Source organism: Lytechinus variegatus, chromosome 5 (genome assembly GCF_018143015.1).
Source record: "Lytechinus variegatus isolate NC3 chromosome 5, Lvar_3.0, whole genome shotgun sequence".
Taxonomy (NCBI): Eukaryota; Metazoa; Echinodermata; class Echinoidea; order Temnopleuroida; family Toxopneustidae; genus Lytechinus; species Lytechinus variegatus.
The window spans coordinates 40,486,871-40,507,006 of NC_054744.1; the positions used below are offsets into that span (position 1 = coordinate 40,486,871).

The window sequence follows — 20,136 nt, forward strand, 5'->3', positions numbered from 1 at the left end:
GAGAGAGAAATGGAATTGAGATATAGAAGAGGGGATTTGGGAATGGAGGGGAGTGAGATGCAGGAGGGAAACGGGTGGAGAGAGCGAGGGAAGATAACGAGAGAAATTCGAAAGAGGAGTGGGATATAACTAGAAAGAGACTAGGAGCGAGATCTATATTAAGGATAGGGAGGGGGAGAGATGGAGGGAAACAGACAGAGCGAGGGGAAAAAATAGAAATCGGCAGTACTTGAAATGAGACATGGGCTGGGAGGATAGAGACTCAATAGTCCAGTCAATCTAGCCAGAATAGGGGGGTGACCCGCCACTAATTGCAACACTTGATTTTCCACTGCAATGCTTTCCATCAAGGTCCCCTTAACAACATACTAAAAGTCCCAAAAAATCCAAGCAGTGGAAATTTATGAAATTTGCATATTATGCAAATTAGCCATAAAAATTTAGAAAAATAAGGAAAATAGTCCAAAAATTACAAATTAAGTGTCCAAAACAATTTAATTTGAGCGAAAAGTAATGATAAATAACTGTATTCAATGTTTTTATTAAAAAGCGCCAGCGAATCTACCTAATTTGCATATTATGCAAATAAGCATCCTTGCATGGAAAAAATGTCAAGATATTGTGCTTGTTCTCATTTAGACTGCTCGAAAACATTTCATTTATGTAGACATTTTTTTGTTTTTTTTTGTTTTGGACACTTGCTACTATCACTACAATTCATCACAATGCCTGACAATTAATTTGCATATTATGCAAATTAGCCATTAAAAATAACAAATAGGGAAAATAACACAAATATTATAAATTAAATGTCAGAAGCAAGCAATTTGAACAAACTTTCACGATGAATAAATAAGTACAGTGTTTTTATTTTAAAAAGCTAGCCAATCTGCCTCATTTGCATATTATGCAAATAAGTATCCATATATGGAAAATGTCAAGAAAATTTGATTTTCTCACATTGACTGTTGTTCAAATCAATATGCTGCTATCACTAAGCATGCATATTTATCCTAATGTAATTTGTATTTAAGGTAAAATACTGCAAATGTGTTCTTCACGTCCTAAAGCCATGTTGTTAGTCTGACAAGATGATGGGATTGGCAAGAACAAAGCACAGTATTTGAAATTGGTGAGTAGTTTGTTAGAGCTGACGTCCGTTTCTTATATGGATGGGAACGACAGAAGGAAGGCCAAGAAAAGCAAACTTATGGCAGGTGAGATCTGATGAGTAGTCTCATTAAGAAGTGTAGCAGAGATTCCATCTGGTCTAGTAGCTTCATGCAGGTTGGTTTCTTTAACAATTTCTTCAGTAGTTTGGCTACACCCGCTTGACTAAAAAATATGTTTTCTGGCCATGTCTGGGTCAGAACAGGGTTCCAGGACTTGCAGAGCAGCGTCATCATCATCATGATCAGTGGTAAATACTAAGACTAATAATCAGTTGTCTTCCAATGTAGTCATAGCATGATAACATGATATTAAGGGCTTTCAACATGCTAGTTGTTACAGCCTGGATCATTTCCAATCCGGTCAACAAATGGTGTATTATAGGCTTGTCTAAAACCATTCTATGGTCCTAGTGTAGCAATTCTGAACTTCACGAGATGCTTTAGGAGCTCAACATGCGCAAGCCTTCCTATAAAACTCTTCTTCCGACACAACTTATGTCCAGCGTCTATTAAATTGAGGCATCTTGTGTCGGAAGAAGACATGGGTAATGGTTTGGTTCTTGCCAAAGTCCTCTTGATTAACATTCAATCTCCTATGCTTGACTTGTCGGATTTCAGTACAGAGAGTTGTATGATTGTCCAAAGTACATGTGCATGACACTATGAATGTCAGCATTCCTTCAGACTAACATCCTCAGTCGTACCATAATTTCTGACAGGTTTATTCCTCTGTATACTCACAGTATACCAATGAGTAACACAAAGTGGCAAACAAATCCTGGAATGGGTACACACTGTTTAATCATTGTTGGATGGTATTTGATGGGGATGTTAAGGGTGTTTCGTTATGTTGTGCCCTCTTGTTGGAAAGGCAATCATCTGGTTTAGTCCTTCATCTGTTAACGTCTACTTGGTTGTTCATTGTCTCACTGAGGAATTTCCATTTGCCATAAATATCAGGAAATTGATATTATTTGCATACGATTTGCTTAGAAACTATAGCTACAATATTTGGAGATAGTTGCCATTCTTAAGACATTCATCAAAGAGGAAAGAACAGAAAATGGATGCTTCATCCTGAAGCAGCAACTGGATTCAGCAAGAACGTCTAATCATGATTCGTGTATCTGGGAAAGATGTCTATATACACTTTAATCATTTATCATGACTTTATGAATGGCTTTCATGTTGCTCGTATGGGCAAATGCTCTATTGTACTCTTATAAACCATGCCCAGAGATCTCGTGATTCGAGCAAGTACTCATATTCACCACCACAAGTGGTGTGCTACAAGGACCAAATATTCGAAGCTAACAAGCTTTTATTTGTACTGGGTGTGACATCTTGTGCTGATCACTTGGCAATCAAGGAGAATGCTAGCGTGGACTATACTAGCAAGAAATGCAAAGACTCTACCAAGTCAAAGAGAGAGCAAGACTTGGATGAAGCATTCAAGCATTCAAACAGTGGGACCCATGTAGAACTGACTCATCATTGCACAATATGAGTGGGGTATCTGCTCCGGTGGTAACTGCTCATGAAAAAAGTCAATATCAACCAAGCAAGGTCATCAAGGTTACACATAATCTACGTGGAATTTTAGAGGAAAATATCACAAGTTTCCTTTGTTATTTATAACATGCCGGATGCTTATTTGCATAACATGTACATTCCACTTCAGATATAGATCCACAGAGGGGAGACCTTATAGAAGGACCTTTCAAAGACCAAAAATTGGCAAGGTCTTAATTTATACAGCAGTCTCCAATATCACTGAAATTTGTCATCTCTGTTGTGGAATGACTCAGAAAGACCCCTCAAAGAACTCTGAAAGACACCTGTCCTATAGAGATCTTTCAATGGTCTTTCAGAGATGTTTATGCTTTAAGTGATCTTTCAAAATTCTTTCCATAGACTTTGCCTGATCTTTCACTGATCTTTCATTTATCTTTCGATGATATTTCAATGATCTCTCATGAGTCTTACAGTAATCTCCGTAAAAAGCTCGAGAGACTGCCGAAAGATCATAGAAAGACTAATAAGAACTTTGAAAGTTCATTGAAAGACCATTGAAAAATCATCAAAAAATAATTTTACTGTAAGACCACTGAAAGACTGTTTTGGCGTTTCAAAAGTTTTGGGACTCACGAGGAACATAAAGACCATTGAAAGATCTATCATGAATCGTGAAAGACATCGGAGATCTTTGAAAGTTCATTGAAAGACCCTTGAAAGATCAAGCAAGTTTTATCGTCTTATAGCAGTCTTTCAGAGGTCTTGTTCTCTGTTGAATGGGGGTTTAACTGTTTGTGTGAGAAAAATCAAAATTTCTGGGGGTTTTTTCATACAGGGATGCTCATAATTATATATGCAAATGATGTAGATTTATTTACAATTTTCTTATTTGAAGAATTATTGAATTTGTAAAGATTACCATGAGCTTCCGTTCAATTTATATTGTTTTCCGCACTTGATTTCCATATTTTTGATTATTTTCCTCATTTGCAAATTATTATGGCTAATTTGCATAAAATGCAAATTTTGTGATTTTCATATGATTGTCTATTTAATGACTTTTAATATGGTATTAGTTTCCTGTAAGGCATTTCCATATTCCGATTTCAATAGATAATCTACTTGCAATGTTTGAGGAATATGTCACCAGTGTGTTTTCTTGAATATTTATTACGTGTTAGATACTTATTTGCATAATATGCAAATGACACTACAGACACTGAGCTTAATATTAATGTTTTCAACGTCCTTAGTGATAGCAGCATAGTAATTTCAACATTATTCAAATTTTCAAGCAGTCAATGAGAGAAAAATCACAATATCTTGACATTTTTTTTCCATATATGGATGCTTATTTGCATATTATGCAAATGAGGTAGATTTGTTTGCATTTTTGATTAAAAACATTGATTAAAGTTATTTATCATAAATTTCCGCTCAAATAAATTTGTTTTGGACACTTAATTTGTAATTTTTGGACTATTTTCCTTATTTTTCTAACTTTTTATGGCTAATTTGCATAATATGCAAATTTCATAAATTTCCACACCTTGGATTTTTTGGGACTTTTAATATGTTGTTCAGGGGACCTTCCTGGAAAGCACTGCAGTGGAATATCAAGTGTTGCAATTAGTGGTGGGTCAAACCCTATATTGACTGGACTACAAGGGCAATAGATAGAAAGAGGTTCAGAAGAGGATATAGCAAGTGAGATGGGAGTAGAATAATAAAATAGAATGCGACAGGGTGAGGGGAGGGATCGATGTAGCAACATAATCATAGAAAGAATGAATAATATATTTTTAAAAACAATATTATTGGGCGGGGATGAGAGAAACTGAAATAGAGAGGGGATTAAATAATAGGGGTAGTATTCGGTAACCCCCAAACCGCTGTATTTTTATTTAAACACTTTCATTCTTTTCTCCTTATCTTTAATATATGTCTTTCCATTTGTTTATTCTTAATTTTTACATGACAAATGATAGGGGCAGTCATGCCTTGTCCCCTTCCACCGTGGCGCCGCCTTTTCTTGTGTATTCTTTTCGACGATCATAATTGTGGACAAATTTTATTTATTTAAAAATATAAAAATCCCCAAATGTACGTGTAGATAGAATCGGACGTCCAAGGCAAACATCACACTCTGGAAATGGACATGATGATCTGCTTGAATTTGCTGCCATTTGTGACACCAGCATATCTTGACATCTCGATCCTGCAATGTTGACGCGCCATTGTCCGGTATCGTGCAGAATGAGACCTCGCCGACCGCTGCATGCCAACCACAATGCTGGAGAACTGTTACAATGGTCTGATGACGATTTCAGCCTGCCACGAGATCTAGACTTGAATCGGATAATCCAAAATTCAGTTTTGCTTGAAAATAAATTTATATGAGGATAAACATGGTGTCACGTAAGTTTAAATACTCCTTTATATTTCCTAAATATTGCCTTAAGTTGAGGGTACCAATTATTATCCTCACTGTTTCAAGTTCGACATGGCGCCACTGATGTCTTGGGATGTGGTATAGATTTGCCAATCAAATTAATCAACCCATTTCATTATTTTATACCTTACATTAGAGATATATGAAAGATGTCAAGTTTGTCATTCGGTGATTGATCATTAATGATATTTAGATGAGAAAACTATGGTGCCGTTTCGTTTATTAAAATTGTGTTGCTCTACTTGCATCATTACGCTATGAGATACGTGTTAAGATATTCACAATGACCTTATTTGATAACACTAAGCTTCACTCCTGTGTAATTTGTATGTTCGTTATATTCCATTTCTTTGAAAGAATGTAAATGTTAATGACCAAGTTCCTTATCCTATTCAATATGGACAAAGCGACAGGTGTTTTGCATTTCACAAGCTAATTGGACACAAAGTGAACGATCCTTGGCTTGCTTTGTTGTAAGAAACTAACCATGCATGTTCACATTCTTGATTCATTGAATCTTTGTCTGTTGTAGATTGGTAATTACTTGACGTTCCCAGATAGACCATGAGAGTAATTTCCATTCGGGGATGATGAATATTCTGCAAATTTGTTGTATCGTGGACAGAAAATGCCAATTAAAAGTGGAGGAGGAGGAGGAGAAGGTGTTAAAGAGGAGGGAGAGGGTGAATTAAAAGAAGGGGAAAGGCCAAAATACTGAGAAAAATAGACTAAGTAGAATTCGAAAATTAAAGGCAAACGAGGAGATGAAGAAAGAGAAGAAGAATTCTATAGAAGGATTATTTCTATTCGGGATTTCGTTTTATTTCATCTTAAGCATTACTGTCGTATATCATTGTATTGTTTTATTAAGATTTGTAAACTTAATCCTTATACTGTTATCAATTTCATACCAAATGGAGTTTGTTTGATCACAAAAGATCCAAAATATGATCTAGACCTTAGTTTCATCACAATTTAGAAATTACATGATTCTCCACTCTTCCCCTTTATCACAAATCATCGAATCCACCCATTCACCATTTTGTGCCATTTCGTTTCAACTCATTGTTTATCTACTTCCGACAATTTGAAGAGGATTGGGCCGGGATGCGTGAAAGCAATTGAAAGCACGCAAGGATTGAAGTACCATAAAATCCTAACAAACAATTACTTTAAGGTGAATTGTTTTCAACCATTGATTAAAAACTGTTTAGAATTCAAGATTCCGTGACAATAAATATGGGTCAAAATGCGCATTACAATCATGGCTTGAAGTATTACTTTGTAATTATCACTTTCTGCAATTGTAAAAAAGATTCATTGGATTAATCAAGAGCCGGTCGTGAAGTTATGATTTTGTAACGACTGCCATTTCTCCCACTTGGATTCTTTCATTAAATTCAAGACCCTCAGCTTTATCAATTTGTACAGTGCTAACGGAATTTTGAATGGTTGAATAATGCAATTAAATTTAGATTTTATATAGCCGGGGATATTTCATTCTTGGTTGTGACTCCTTGCCTATACATACAATGCCAAGTCATTACGTGTATTAAACAAATATTATTATCTGCCATGTTCCGAAATCACAGGTGGTTATGTTCCCATTATAAGATCGCTTGGTACTGGTAGTAGGAGTTGCATTGAGGAGTTGTTTATTTAAAGTCATTTATAGAACCTTTGAATTTTCCTTATTTTGATAGATTCGACCAAGGGATATAAGAGGAAAGAAATACACTGTATTATAATGCAAACCATTATAATTTCCTAACAAGAATATTGACCCTTGTACTGCTACTGCATGTTTTTATTGACGCATTAATAAATTTCTAATTAACTGATTAGCATGGCCCTGAAAAGCAGGGGTGCTGGGGTGATGAAGCACCCCCAAAACTGTCGTGAGGATGCTAGTCTGCTGGGCAAACCCTTCACTCGAAATAAGGGTCTGAATGTGCAGCCTACTCATGCCTTGTGTACTGAAGGCCTGTATTGGAACAGCAAGTTTTCTATGTGCTAGTCCTTGCGTGGAGGCACACTTGTTGATCAAAGTTCCAATGAGGGTCTGTGCCTGCAGACTATGAGGATGCTGCGTGTATTATTCCCTGGGAGGGGGGCGGTCGAATGCATTGCTATACACATGCGTGACTAAATAATTTCCAAACACCCCCCAAACGTGTTTTTTTTTCTCTGTGTGTGAAAAATACCCCCCAAACACGTTTTTTTCGCGGGCTTCATTTACACATTTTGGCCCCTAAACAAGTTGTCTCCAGGGGACAGCTTGGGGAAAAAATACCCGAAACGCGACTGGCTATTCTTTAAACAAAGCTGGGGGGCATACCCTAAACACGTTTGACCATAGGCGGCGGAAGCGGGGGGAACGGGGGGGGGACGTGTCCCCCTAAAAATTTTGCTTTGGTAACCTTTTTTTTTTTTTTTTTTTGCTTGTCAACTTTTTTTCCTGCATCCCCTCCTAAATCGACGTGGACCCCCCTGAAACGTGTGTTGTCCCCCCTAAAATTTAGGTTGATGACCTTTTTTTTCAATTTTGGGTTAGCAAGTCCTAAAATTTATGATGATCTTTTTTTTTTTTTTTTGCTTGTCAAAAAATTTTGGGTTAGCAACTCATAAAATTTAAGTTCAAAACCTTTTTTGTGGGCGCTAGTCAAATTTTTTACCTGTGTCCATCCCAAAATTTCAGGTGGACACCCCCTAAATTTTCTGGCTTCCGCCGCCGATGCGTTTGACCCCGCTATATTGACCATTAAGTTTTACAAAACCACCCCTTTTTTATCGGTGTTTTTAAATATCCTTAACGAGTGCATGCGCGGCCGTGTCCCCCGGGTTATTTTGTGTACAGCACGCCCAGGTATTCTGCAAGATGCATGTAAAAATGAACCAAAACGACCTTTATTTCGTAGTGAAACTTTTTTTTTAGTATTTTGCTTTACAAGTTTCTCGGGACCCATTTGATCTCCATTTTCATTGTTATTGTTGTTTTTTATCTTTTTTTTTTTGCTTTTCAAATTCACTTCAGCACCCCCACACTAAAAAATCGTTCCAGGGCCCTGCTGATTAAATTGATTTTCTTTTGAATTTGAAATGACTAAAGAAGGATTGCTTTTTTAAAGGCTCGGCACCTATTTTAGAGGATATCACGCACGGGTTATGCCAGAGTGTGTTGTCGACGAGGGCAGGGCCGCGGGTCGGGTGGAGGTTGTCATGATCTAAACGCTAAACATGCTAAATGATTTGCGTTATAGATTAGAAAAATTGGAGTCAGTTTCATGACTAATTATAAACGTTCCCACAAGAGTTTTGTACAAAATCAATTTCAGTAGGTCTATCAATTTCATCTGTTTTAGCTCAATCGCCTCGCTCTCTCACAAAATCATCGTATATCCAGCAAGCACGCATCAGAAGTAAAATCAATGTTGATTTTAACAGTTGAAGGCTTGATCAATCAACATAAGTTTTAAGATGAGGATGCATAACCTTTGTTTCCCTCTCCTATCCTTTAAACAAAAATCTGCTCTCCTGTTTTGTCAAGGCTTGAAAATTATCGGGGAAGAGTATATATAGTGCAAGTGCGGTGCGGCACCAGGATGTTTTATTTGCTAGGGGGGGGGAGATGTCTTATACATTATGTGATATCATATTTTTTCTCACTTGAATCTTTTTTTTTTACTTCAATGCTTTCAAAATCATAGGGGCAGCCAACTTCACCAAGATGAGGCATTGCCCCTGTTGTTGCGGGATCCTCATTCTGATCGATTTGAAATGTAATCAGCATGTATGTCGTCCTCGTGAACGTTCCATTTCATTGCCAATAATATATAGTTTCTAAAATGCCATTCTCATTATTTTGATGCTGATTTATGAAAACATACATGAGTGGGGGTGCGTGAATACAATACATTCATGATATTTCCAAACGTTGGTGGATAACTATTCATTTTGTTTGGGATCTGTTGTCTCCTTCAAATTAAAGCTCCTATTCTGTAATGGGAGTTCATGATTTCTACTGAAAACTTAATATTTGCTTTATCATGTTACGTTGCTATAGGCAACGCCAGTTTTACGTCATACACAGTTTGCCGACCCTTTTCACCTTTGTTCAGATTATAAAAACAAAACAATTATAATTCAACAAAAGAGAATGGGGGTTATTATTATTGCAGGGTGACGAAACAATGAATAATTGGCGTCTGACGTGCCAGCCTAGTAGTGGTGGCGGTGGTGATGATGATGATGATGATGGTGATGATGATAGTGATGATAATGATGTTGATTATTTTTTTATGATCATGATTACGATCATCACCGTCACTTTATACATTGTGACTATACTTGATGTGTGATCATTATCATCACTATACCACCACCATCATCGTCACCATCATCACCAATATATAAAGTTCACATGTTTCTTCATCTCCTAATTACAAAATGTAAACAAACCAAGCGAACATTAATTTTGTTTGAATAAGGACTTTCGCTTGGATAGAATGTAAAATGGTTTCAGTCAAGGGTTTAGAATTTCTGTATTGAAATCTTAGTCAATATCAAATAACATAAAATTTCGAAATGGAACCTTTTTATGAAATTGACACTGATAACATAATTATCTTTTCTTTTATTCACAGTAACGTTGCTGTTTGCCATTTCTACCGCAATAGCAGTTGCCATTTCAGTCAGTCTTTTCATCTTTATTTGTTGTTGCATGCGAGCTCGGAGGACACAGAGACGACAGAAACGTCGAGAAAAACTAGAGCGAGCTCTGGCCGTCACACCCTTGAGATCGGACTTCTTCAAGAAAGGAGACGAAGATTACCCGAAGACAATCCAAGTGCCTCGACAGGATCCGGTCGATGATAGCCCTTTCAGTGATGTACCGACCGATGATCAGGGGATTGAAGCGACTGACCAGGCTGATTGTGATAACTACGGACGCTCCCAGTCATGGGCGCCGATGACCTCGACGAACTTGATTGCAGTAGATCCTCAAAGAAGACAGACTTTGGCCGTGGTTTCACTCTCTCCTTCTTCTTCTGATTCATCACTGGCTTCGTGCAGCTCAGAGAATGACCTTGAACAGCTCGGGCGTGATTCCGAGTGGACAGTTTACCAAGGAGGCAACGAAAAGCCGGTTGTAAACTTTTCTCTATATCACTCGACACAGGACCGTACTCTCTTCGTCTGCCTCAAGTCTGTTTCTGGATTGGCGAGGAAATACTACCCAGGATGCACTTCGTTTCTCAAGGTCAGCCTCCTGCCAAAGTACAGAGATGGATTTCGCACAGAGATGGTCCGTAAATCGCTGAATCCTCATTTCAATGAATCCTTCCAGTTCTGTAAGTTGACTCCCGCAGAGGTCCAAGGCAGCTTCCTGAAGATTAAACTGTATGTGAGGGAGAAGTGGAACAGGAAGGATCGCTTTAGTGGAGAGGTCTTTGCGGAGTGCCATCAACTTCTAACAAAGAGCGACAGCCTTCTAGAATTTCAGAGGACATTCAGTGTGAAAAGAACCAAGCTTCCGAAGAAAAATCTTAAAAGGGTAAGTTTAACATGACTCAAGGGGATGGTTGAAGCATATGGGTCAAAATAACAGTAGTCTTATATAGAATGTGGCCCTGAGCTGCAGCGATGAAAAATACTCATATTTCGTAAGTTGGTGAGGAAGTTAATACCCCTTCCAAACTCTTTTGCTCCGATCTCTCGTATTGAAAGGTGATAAACACTTTAACCGTTGCCTTTTTTGGGGGGGGGATGAAAAGATGTAATTGGGAACAGATATGTATAGGGGCTGTGGTTATAGTTATTATATACATATTTTATTTGTCGATGTGAGTTCCACTTCTCATCCAAGTTCATAAACCAGTCAAGGAAAACATAAACATACCATTAACATCTATCGACAATAATGTTCTACCAAATATTATCACTTCGAAACTGATGTCCAGCTTCATTTTCCCAAGATTGATTCACTTCATACTATACCAGCCCTCACTTCCATGCATGAAACAGATGAGATCTAAATCCACATCAGAAGCTACATCCAATCGGCCATACCTTGGAGATCTCTTTGTAGCCTTACAATATCAACCTCAAGCAGATCGACTGAAGGTGATGGTGAGGAAGGCTGAGAATCTATTGGTTGACAGCGTCCTTCCTGGTTCTGGAGGTGAGTTTAGGATTTTGGGCGGGTGTGCAGTCGCGTAGCCATTGGGCAGTGGGATGGTGCCCCAAACGCCCCCTCTCAAAAAAAAAAAGAAAATGAGAAGCGAAGGGAGAAAAGGTGCTTTTTCATCATTTTTTCAGCAGTACAAAATCTTACACGAAATACCTTATCTATCAAATTTGATACATCAATTTTTTCTCTGTGGAAGGAACAACTTTTCATATTCCTTATTTTTTTTGCAGGAGCGGGGAACTATCATTCTTCTCCTTGCCTGCACATCTACCATCTTCTCCGTTTTGCGCTGTTTATTTCAATGTCAATAATGTTTCTGCATAACACTTAATCAGTTGATGAAATAACGCGTCCCCCTTTTTTCCTGAACTTGATAAATCGCAAAAGTCATGCACTCTGCCCAAGAAATGGGAATCTTTTCGTTATTTTTCGCACTCAGAATGGCTCCTCGCAATTCACTTTTAAATCTTAGGAAAGTAAATTGAACATATCTGCATCCTGATTAAAAAGAAACGAAACATCCAATGTATCTTAATTTTCAAATCAAATCAAACTTTAAATTTCAGATATCTACGTCACTGTGCGCCTCATGAAGCACGGTGAGATAATAGATGAATACAGCACGCAACGTCGTTCTGGAACCAGTCCGATCTGGAACCAGCCATTCCTCTTCCATCCTAAACAAGATGAGATCGAACAACATTCCATCCTCCTTGCCATCAACCGTGGTCGACGACTAGCAACCGACGTGATGGTGGGGAAGGTTGAAATCGGAAGGCAATTCGGAGAGACGGGCGTGGCGCATTGGACGGAGATGCTGCAACCACGCGGATTGGAGGTCGCTAAGTGGCATCGAATCAAGCCACCTTTCAGTTAAGAGTAATAAGGGGGCGTTTCGTGATAGGACTTGTCGGATGTTTTATCCAACAAGTCCCATTTTAACTGACAGTTACCATGGGAACAGTGCCTCTCAGCCAATCATAGTCAAGGAAAACATGTCGGACAAAAATGTTGATGAAACGGTCCCCATGCCTTCAAGTCTAGTTTGGTATTTGTAACAAATTGCCCTTTTGAAGGATAAATTATTCTGATTCGGCTTCAGAGGAACTTTAAGACCTGCAAGACAACGTTGTCTTAGAATGACGCCATTCGTTACTTGCTTCAATTATTGTGGAGTCTGATAGCAAAGAAAACTCTTTTGGGGTTATTGAAATGCATTATTTGGACATTGAATATGTTAATGCTGTTTTTTTTTTGTACGACCATGACGACGATAAAGTGGTACAAATATCTCATCACTATTTGACGCCATGCGTCAGAGCTCGTATACAAAACTATAACAGTTTTCTATAATCTCGCAATTACTTTATTGTAAATGATGTATTACGATGTAATACGGTGTATATAGAAATACAGGCTCATATAATGTTGTGTTGGGGAATGGGATCGGTGATTATTGAAGGGAAGCGTAATAAGGAAACTTTGCAGAAAGTTAGACAGTTCAAATCACAAAGTATTTAATCATCAATATTCAGCTACAGTTTGAAGTACATGAAGATTCATATATAATAGGAAACGATGAATATAATAGTTTCGAAGTATAAGATTAAAATTCAGAGTGAAGTTAAAATAATACTGGATGGACGTCTAAGTCTTGAAGTCAGTCGGTCTATCTGGAATTCTGGATGAGTGTGGGTCTAGTATTCTATCGTTGGTCTTCTCTATTCTCTAATAATCAAGAAGTCTTATTTATATCATTTGCTTTGGGGGTGTAACAATTTAAGGAAGGGGTGATCTAAACTTGATCTGATTGGTCTACAGGTAACTGTTTATCAAACTTTCTCTGGTATAAGGGTTGTGGTGATGCTCTGTGCAAGTGACTGGGGCTGGAGTGTGAGTCATACTTCTTCCATGAAGTTGGCTGACGTCACTGAGGGTTTGTCTTTTTATGGTCAAGGCTTAGCAGTTAAATGGTATTGGGGGTTTGGGATTCTAAGATGACATTGGGGAGTTTGTAAACAAGTGAGGGTGAATGACTGAAAGGATAACAGGAAGTTATATTCATACTACATAACAATAATGTGGATTGTAAAATAACATTAAAGCAAGCCATGATTAACCATAGCTGAGTAGTACGTGAATATTATAACATTACTTTCACCACATTTTTTTCTCATTCATAACTTCATTATGATCAATAGACTCTATTGCATACAAGAACGTCTACAATGAGGTAAAGTACTTATACCATATTGCACATCACGAGTTAGGCTTTTAGCGGACCTCATGCAAATTACAATCATGTGCGTGATAACGGATGACACCTTCCCCCCTCCCCGCATCAAAAAGATGGGAAGAAGAGCGGAAGGTGTGAAGACAACTAGTGAATGAATGGAAAGGAGGGCGACTAAAATATATATTTCTAAGGAAGATCTACTTTTGCTTGGACGGACATGGCCCTGTGAAACGGGGGTGTTGGTTTCCCTTTGGGGTGCGGCGTGTGTTTTCCTCAGGCAAGACCCCCTGGAATTCTGGTAGTTGTGACAAAACCTTCATTTAGTAGTTTTAGGGGGTTCTTTGCTTGCTTGTCAAAGTTCTCAGGATCAAAATAATCTTCATTTAGTAGTGAAACCTTTTCTCTCTTGTCGAATCAACACGTTTCAACCAATAGGTCAGTTCTCCCCTTCTCCAATGTCTTACCATTTATAGTGAGTTATTATCTTTTTCTTTACGTTTGAACCCCCCCCCCCCCACACACACACACACATTTCAGTAAAAGGGACGTAAGTTCCATTGTCTCAAAGAAAAGAGCCATGAATGCTTATTATTGTACTGTCGATTTTTCCTTTGCAGGTATATTCAATAGAGAATAACGTAAATTATTCGACATCTACTGTAGATATCTCATTAATACACACATACATACACACACACATCAAGTAGAGGGTAAGATTTGCAAAACAATTATATCATGGTAGATGAGGTACCAGGATGAAGTATTTCATTTCGAAATGAATTATATATATGTATAGATCATAAATTATGTATATGTATAGATCATACTTTTAGGAATCATTTCTATAGTAGGCCTATGTAACATTCTCCTGCGACACGCTAGTGTCCCTACTTTACACGGAGCGTTGTGGCCCAGTGGATTAGTCTTCTGACTTTTAAACAGAGGGTCGTGGGTTCAAATCCCAGCCATGGCGTAATTTCCCTCGGCAAGAAATTTAACCACATTTTGCTGCACTCAACCCAGGTGAGGTAATCTCATGTGATATATTCATAAGTGTATTCGGTATTTGTTGTATTCTGTTTCAAAATTTGGAGGCCTAAGGTTGAAGGGGAAGGCTAGATTTGGTTCTGACATGGAAGTCACCGCCATGTAGTAACATAAACTTGATTCCTAAAGTATGCAAGGTATCTTTAGGACTCTATGGTCGAATAAATATGTACGGTGTACTTTGATATGATTTATTCTTGAAAGATTTTAAGCTACAATAGACAATACTGAAAGTTTTCTCTCTCCTCCCCCTCCTTCCCCTTCTCTCCTCACTCCTTCACCCTGCCCCTGCCTATCTCCCTCTCTCTCCCCTCTCTTTCTCTATATTTCTACCTCTTTCCCTATCTTTCTACACCTCTCTCTCTCCATATCTACTATCCCCCCCTTCCATAAATATCTTATTCCTCTCTTTGATTTTTCATCATTTGCATATTTCAGTTTCAAAACACACTAAAAACATAAACACATCAATGGAGATCATTGAAAGTACATGCATTTGTGTTGGAAAGGGAAAGGTTGATCATTGTGGCAAGAATTAATAAAAGAGCGAGTAATCAGATGTAACACAAAATACAGCAAATGATGCCATACCATCTTTTCCTGCATTGTCATGCTGTGTGACATCTGATTTTCTCTTGTCGCCACAATGTATCTTTTATGACAAGATACAGTACTTAAATAATGTCAATTTGAATTAACCAGAGAGGATCTATGGCAGTATCTACTGTACATATAAGAATATTATAAGGGTCCGCCATCAAAAATCATGTAACTCTAATGATAATTGTGATACTATGACTTATGTCATAATTTGACTCAATGTCAAATTTATTTTCATCACCTCATCAATCATATTAATAAATAGACAAAAAGTATAAAAAGCACACTTGAAAAACAAAGTCCCTTAATATGTGACTTACAGAATCCCATGATTGCTGCTGAAATGCATCAACTTCCATCAAATTTTGTCATTTCCTCTAGTAACTTGAATATGTTTTATAGAAAATTTACCATTAATTCAATTTTTTGATCTAGTTTGACATGTTAAAGCTCAATGGCATTGCATGGTTAATAATAATGATAATGATAACAATAATAACTGGATTCATTTACTGCTTTTTGTCACATGGTACAAAGTGCAACATAGAGAAGCCTGGAGGTGTGTCCATGCGGCTGAGCAAGACCAACAAAAGGTCTAGAAGGGTCATTCCATCTAGATTCACCCAGTGGTTGCACCCGACCGTCTCAGAATTCATTGTAATTTGGTATACATAAAATTCACCATGGCCCAAGCACAAAACAAAAAAATTAGTCCAATCGGTCCGTCGGTTCTCTCGCTACGGCCCGCCCTTGTCTCCTTGTTTTGACAAAAACGGGCGTGACCTTCAACTTTCAATGGCCACTGCGTCATTACGTGTTGACCAATTTTCATGAAACTGGTACCATTTGATAGGAAATTCAGAGAGGAATCCAAAACATGCATCGAATAATGTATTGGAGCAATTTATAAGGTCATGACCTTTGACCTTAACTTTGACCTTGAGTTTGACCCCCGGACAAATAATTTTTTAACTTGATTTTCGTGTATGATAATTATTGGTATGATATTGACAAAATATGTTAAAATCAATGATGACATTTTATTTCTTCGCCTTTAAAAACTCTTCCAAAGATACCATGAACCGACGAACCGATACGAGAACCGACGAACCGATTGGACTAATTTTTTGTTTTGTGCTTGGGCCATGGTGAATTTTATGTATACCAAATTACAACGAATTCTGAGAAGGTCAGTGCAAAATTGCACATTCATTGGGTGAATTGGCATGGAATGACCCAGAAATTTAAAAAAATTTGCTCTCATTATTACACTCCTAGAAGATTCATCTCATACAATACATTCATCAAGAAAACAGATGAAAATAGCCCGTTCAGAAAACTGTGGACTGAAATCCTTATTTAGACTGGATTTAGAATTGGCAGAACTTGTGAGAATAGTACTGGATATATCAATAGAATCATAATTGTATGCTGATCATCTGATGATGATCTTATATTTGTTGGATTTGTAAGTAGAATGTCTATTGCTGCATTTTACCCACAGTACTTAGAGTTGCTGCAGTAAGAATCTGCTGCAAATTTTTTTTTGTTAAGTCTCTTACATATCAAATGGAATTCACATTTACGTGTGCAAATTCAATGGCCAAGATGAATATTTCTTGATCATCTTTGTCAAAGCATATACAAGATACTAGTCATTTTGTCTGTTCACTATTCAACTTAAGAAGGAAATTTTCAACAGTATTTTATTGCTTTCATCTTCTTACTGACTCGATAAAAAAATCACTATTCCATAACATTTCAGAGGGCCTACCAAAACTCTAATACTTTCTCAACGCCTTGAATCATAATCAAAGGACTGAAACTCCAGCCTCTCATATCACAAATCAAGTAATTTTCAGTCTGATATCTGAATTTCATTACTAAAAACAATTGGAGTGATCACATTTGAAATTGAGTATTAAGAGACAACCATCATACAGCAAGAACCTAGACCTGGTAACATAACACTAAACATAAATTTGCTTTCGGCCAATCACATTCAATGATTTCAGAAGCTTATACCATGTTATTGCAGGATTGTTTTATGAAACATGGGCCTCTATCATCGCTGAATCCACGAAGTGGCACAAAGTTCCAAAATCATGTGAAAAGACAATTTTATGTTTCTTTTCAGTTTTAGTATTCTCTAGCTATGTTCAATCATTTCACCAAAATTTAAAACTCAATTTTTTCTAATTAATTTGAAAATCAAAGTGAAAAAGCGACACTAGCCTCAAAATCCTTTGTAAAAAATTCACTAAGTGGCACACAGGTGCGCTCCATTTCCACACACAAAACAACACTTGTGTTTTAATCACTGCTACGTCAAGATTTGATAAATTTTTATCATGGAATGCAGCAGTAGATACCTGGCTCTTGGTTTGTGCATTCTTCATTCTGTTAAACTTCACAATCGTATAGCAACAACCTCACAATCATATAGCAACGGGTAGTTGAATATGTAAAAATCTTTATTCGCGTTTATCTTGAAAAGTGATTTCGTGCATCAACAGTCGCTTGTGCCACTTTGTGGAATCGGCGACGTCATGCGACAGCCATTTAGCATCTACTTTGATTATCATAGTTCATCCTTCATAAATCTTTTTTTTTCTTTTTGTCTCTCTCATCATAGTCCTATTATGATGAGATGATGTGAGTTGAGTATGCTCTTCCAGGGGTGAGGGTTTCATACAATTGCTCCTAAATGTGACTGTAATATGACAAGCCAGATATGATTTCTAACAATTTTAAAGGGATGCTCCCGGCTTGAAATATTTATAGCAATATAGAGAGTAAAATTCACACAGAAAAATGCTGAAAATTTCATCAAAATTGGACAACCAATGAAGTTATTGAATTTTAAACATTTTTATTATTCCGGTGAAACAGTTCTAGGCATGTCATTATGGATATTCATTAGGTGGGCTGATGACGTCACATCCCCACTTTCCTCTTTCTTATGTTATTACATGAAATCATATGTGCATGTGATGTGTCACCATTTTTATGAAATAAGTTGCAGTAAGTAATAACTAATGCACTTAGTCAGTTGTCAATCCAACTGTTTTAGTCCTTGGTAGGAAAATTTTAAATAAACCTAATTTCATATAATACAATACAAAAGAACAAGTGGGGATATGTCATCATCAGCCCACCAAATGAATATTGATGAAGACATGCCTAGAAATTTTTCACAAGAATAATGTAAATCTTTGAAATTCATTAACTTCATTATTTGTTATCTGATTTTGATGAAATTTTCAGCATTTTGCTCTGTGAAGTTTACTCTATTTATTGAGATATAAATATCTTCAGCCCGGAGCAGCCCTTTAAAGTCCATCAGCTTTAAGTTTCATTGAGTCAAACTGTGATCTATCTCAATAAAGATTCTTATCATAGGTGTACTTTTATGCCCTTACTTAACTGAAATTATGGGGAATACCATAATACTTTTCATAAATCAATGGGGAAAAGGGAATTTGGGGCATTTCAGTTGGCACTTCATTTTCAGCTGCTCAAAATGTTAAAAGTAACTTTACAAACAGTCATTTTGCATTACCATGCATCCATTTCCTAAGTCCACCAATTCATGAGCTTCTCATAATACAAATTGTCATAATTTTTAGATACAGCAACCAATTTTGATAACTTTGATACAACAATGCAGCATGAATAACCTCACCTTTTAAGAGTAGCTGTAATGAACTCTTCATTTCAAGGAATAAATTTCTCCAGTTTTCCATTCATCCCATCCGAATGGAGTGCAGCACAGTATGAATGAAATTCTTGAGATGGAAATGGAAATGGAGTGGAAATTGCACACGATTTCCTCTGATGGAAGGTAAATAATGAGAACTGCACCGTTTCGTATTTCAGTTATAACAGAACAATGTCAAATACTCTTTATAATCATATCCCTTTCTTCAAGGAATAGGATCATGGCATGGTTTGATCAAAGTCATTTACATTCTGTCTGTTATAACTCTTTCAGAGACAGATCTTTATTACTAATACCCTTCATCTTTTCTATATCTGCTGACATATATGAATAATAGAGCTTGAGAGTCTATCAAGCTCTCAACAAATAATTATCCAAATTAAACAGATTCTGACATGCCTGTTAACATATGTTTGTACATTCTCCAAATTATTGGACATATTGAAATATGTAAACTACGTCAACTTTAGTGTAGTAGGTTTCATGGAACACCATGTATCTTTCTTTGGCAAATGTTGGTCCTGAAAAAGACAACCCAAACTTGACGTTTTGACAAGTGTATTCTTGTCGTCTTCAGGAGAATGAATACATGCTGTTCCACGAAACCTACTACACTAAAGTTGACGTAGTTTAGATATTTATGATCTATGATTTATGATCATTTTTCCTTATGTTGTCTTTTTCAGGACCAACATTTGCCAAAGAAAGATACATGGTGTTCCATGAAACCTATATACTACACTATTCTTCTTCGCCTTGGAAACATCAAGAAGTTACATCAACTTTCAAATCTTTACAGACACCAATTTATCACCTAGGTGGAGAGGGGCAAATGTAGATGTAGACAAAAACTGTATCCCAGTCCACTGATCATGTCAATATTGTCAAATTTTGACTAAAAACCTTAAAGGTTACACTGGGCACATAAGGCCAAGGAAAGTCCGCTTTTGATGACATGACCTATGTGAAAAACAATGGACATATACACATGCATGACATCCCAGATCTGACAAGGTAATCAGTTTTCACATTCTTGATGAGGAAGAGAGAGAGCATGAAAGATGCGCGGTGCCTTGGAATGGCAGGACTAGAATTAATCCAAGGCCATCCAAGGCCATGGCCTTAGATGCCCTCAGAAATGGCCTTGATGCCCTTTCAAATATTTGTAGACTTAAGGCCAAAATAACTGCCCTTTTTTGCTGT

At 37.2% G+C, this 20,136-nt stretch overlaps 1 protein-coding gene across 2 annotated transcripts; it reads left to right on the plus strand.

Annotated features, from left to right (window-relative positions):
* The first annotated feature begins 4,811 nt into the window (after positions 1-4,811).
* Positions 4,812-12,744, plus strand: LOC121416143 (synaptotagmin-5-like). Of its 2 annotated transcripts, none has more exons than XM_041609618.1 (4): positions 4,812-5,105; positions 9,783-10,693; positions 11,140-11,320; positions 11,896-12,744. In XM_041609618.1, exons 1-4 carry the CDS (start codon positions 5,084-5,086, stop codon positions 12,204-12,206), a joined length of 1,425 nt encoding a protein of 474 aa, XP_041465552.1. In that variant the 5' UTR covers positions 4,812-5,083; the 3' UTR covers positions 12,207-12,744. The 2 variants fall into 2 exon arrangements, with proteins under 2 accessions (XP_041465552.1, XP_041465553.1); XM_041609619.1 differs by having other exon boundaries at positions 11,164-11,320; positions 11,896-12,743.
* The last annotated feature ends 7,392 nt before the right edge of the window (positions 12,745-20,136 follow it).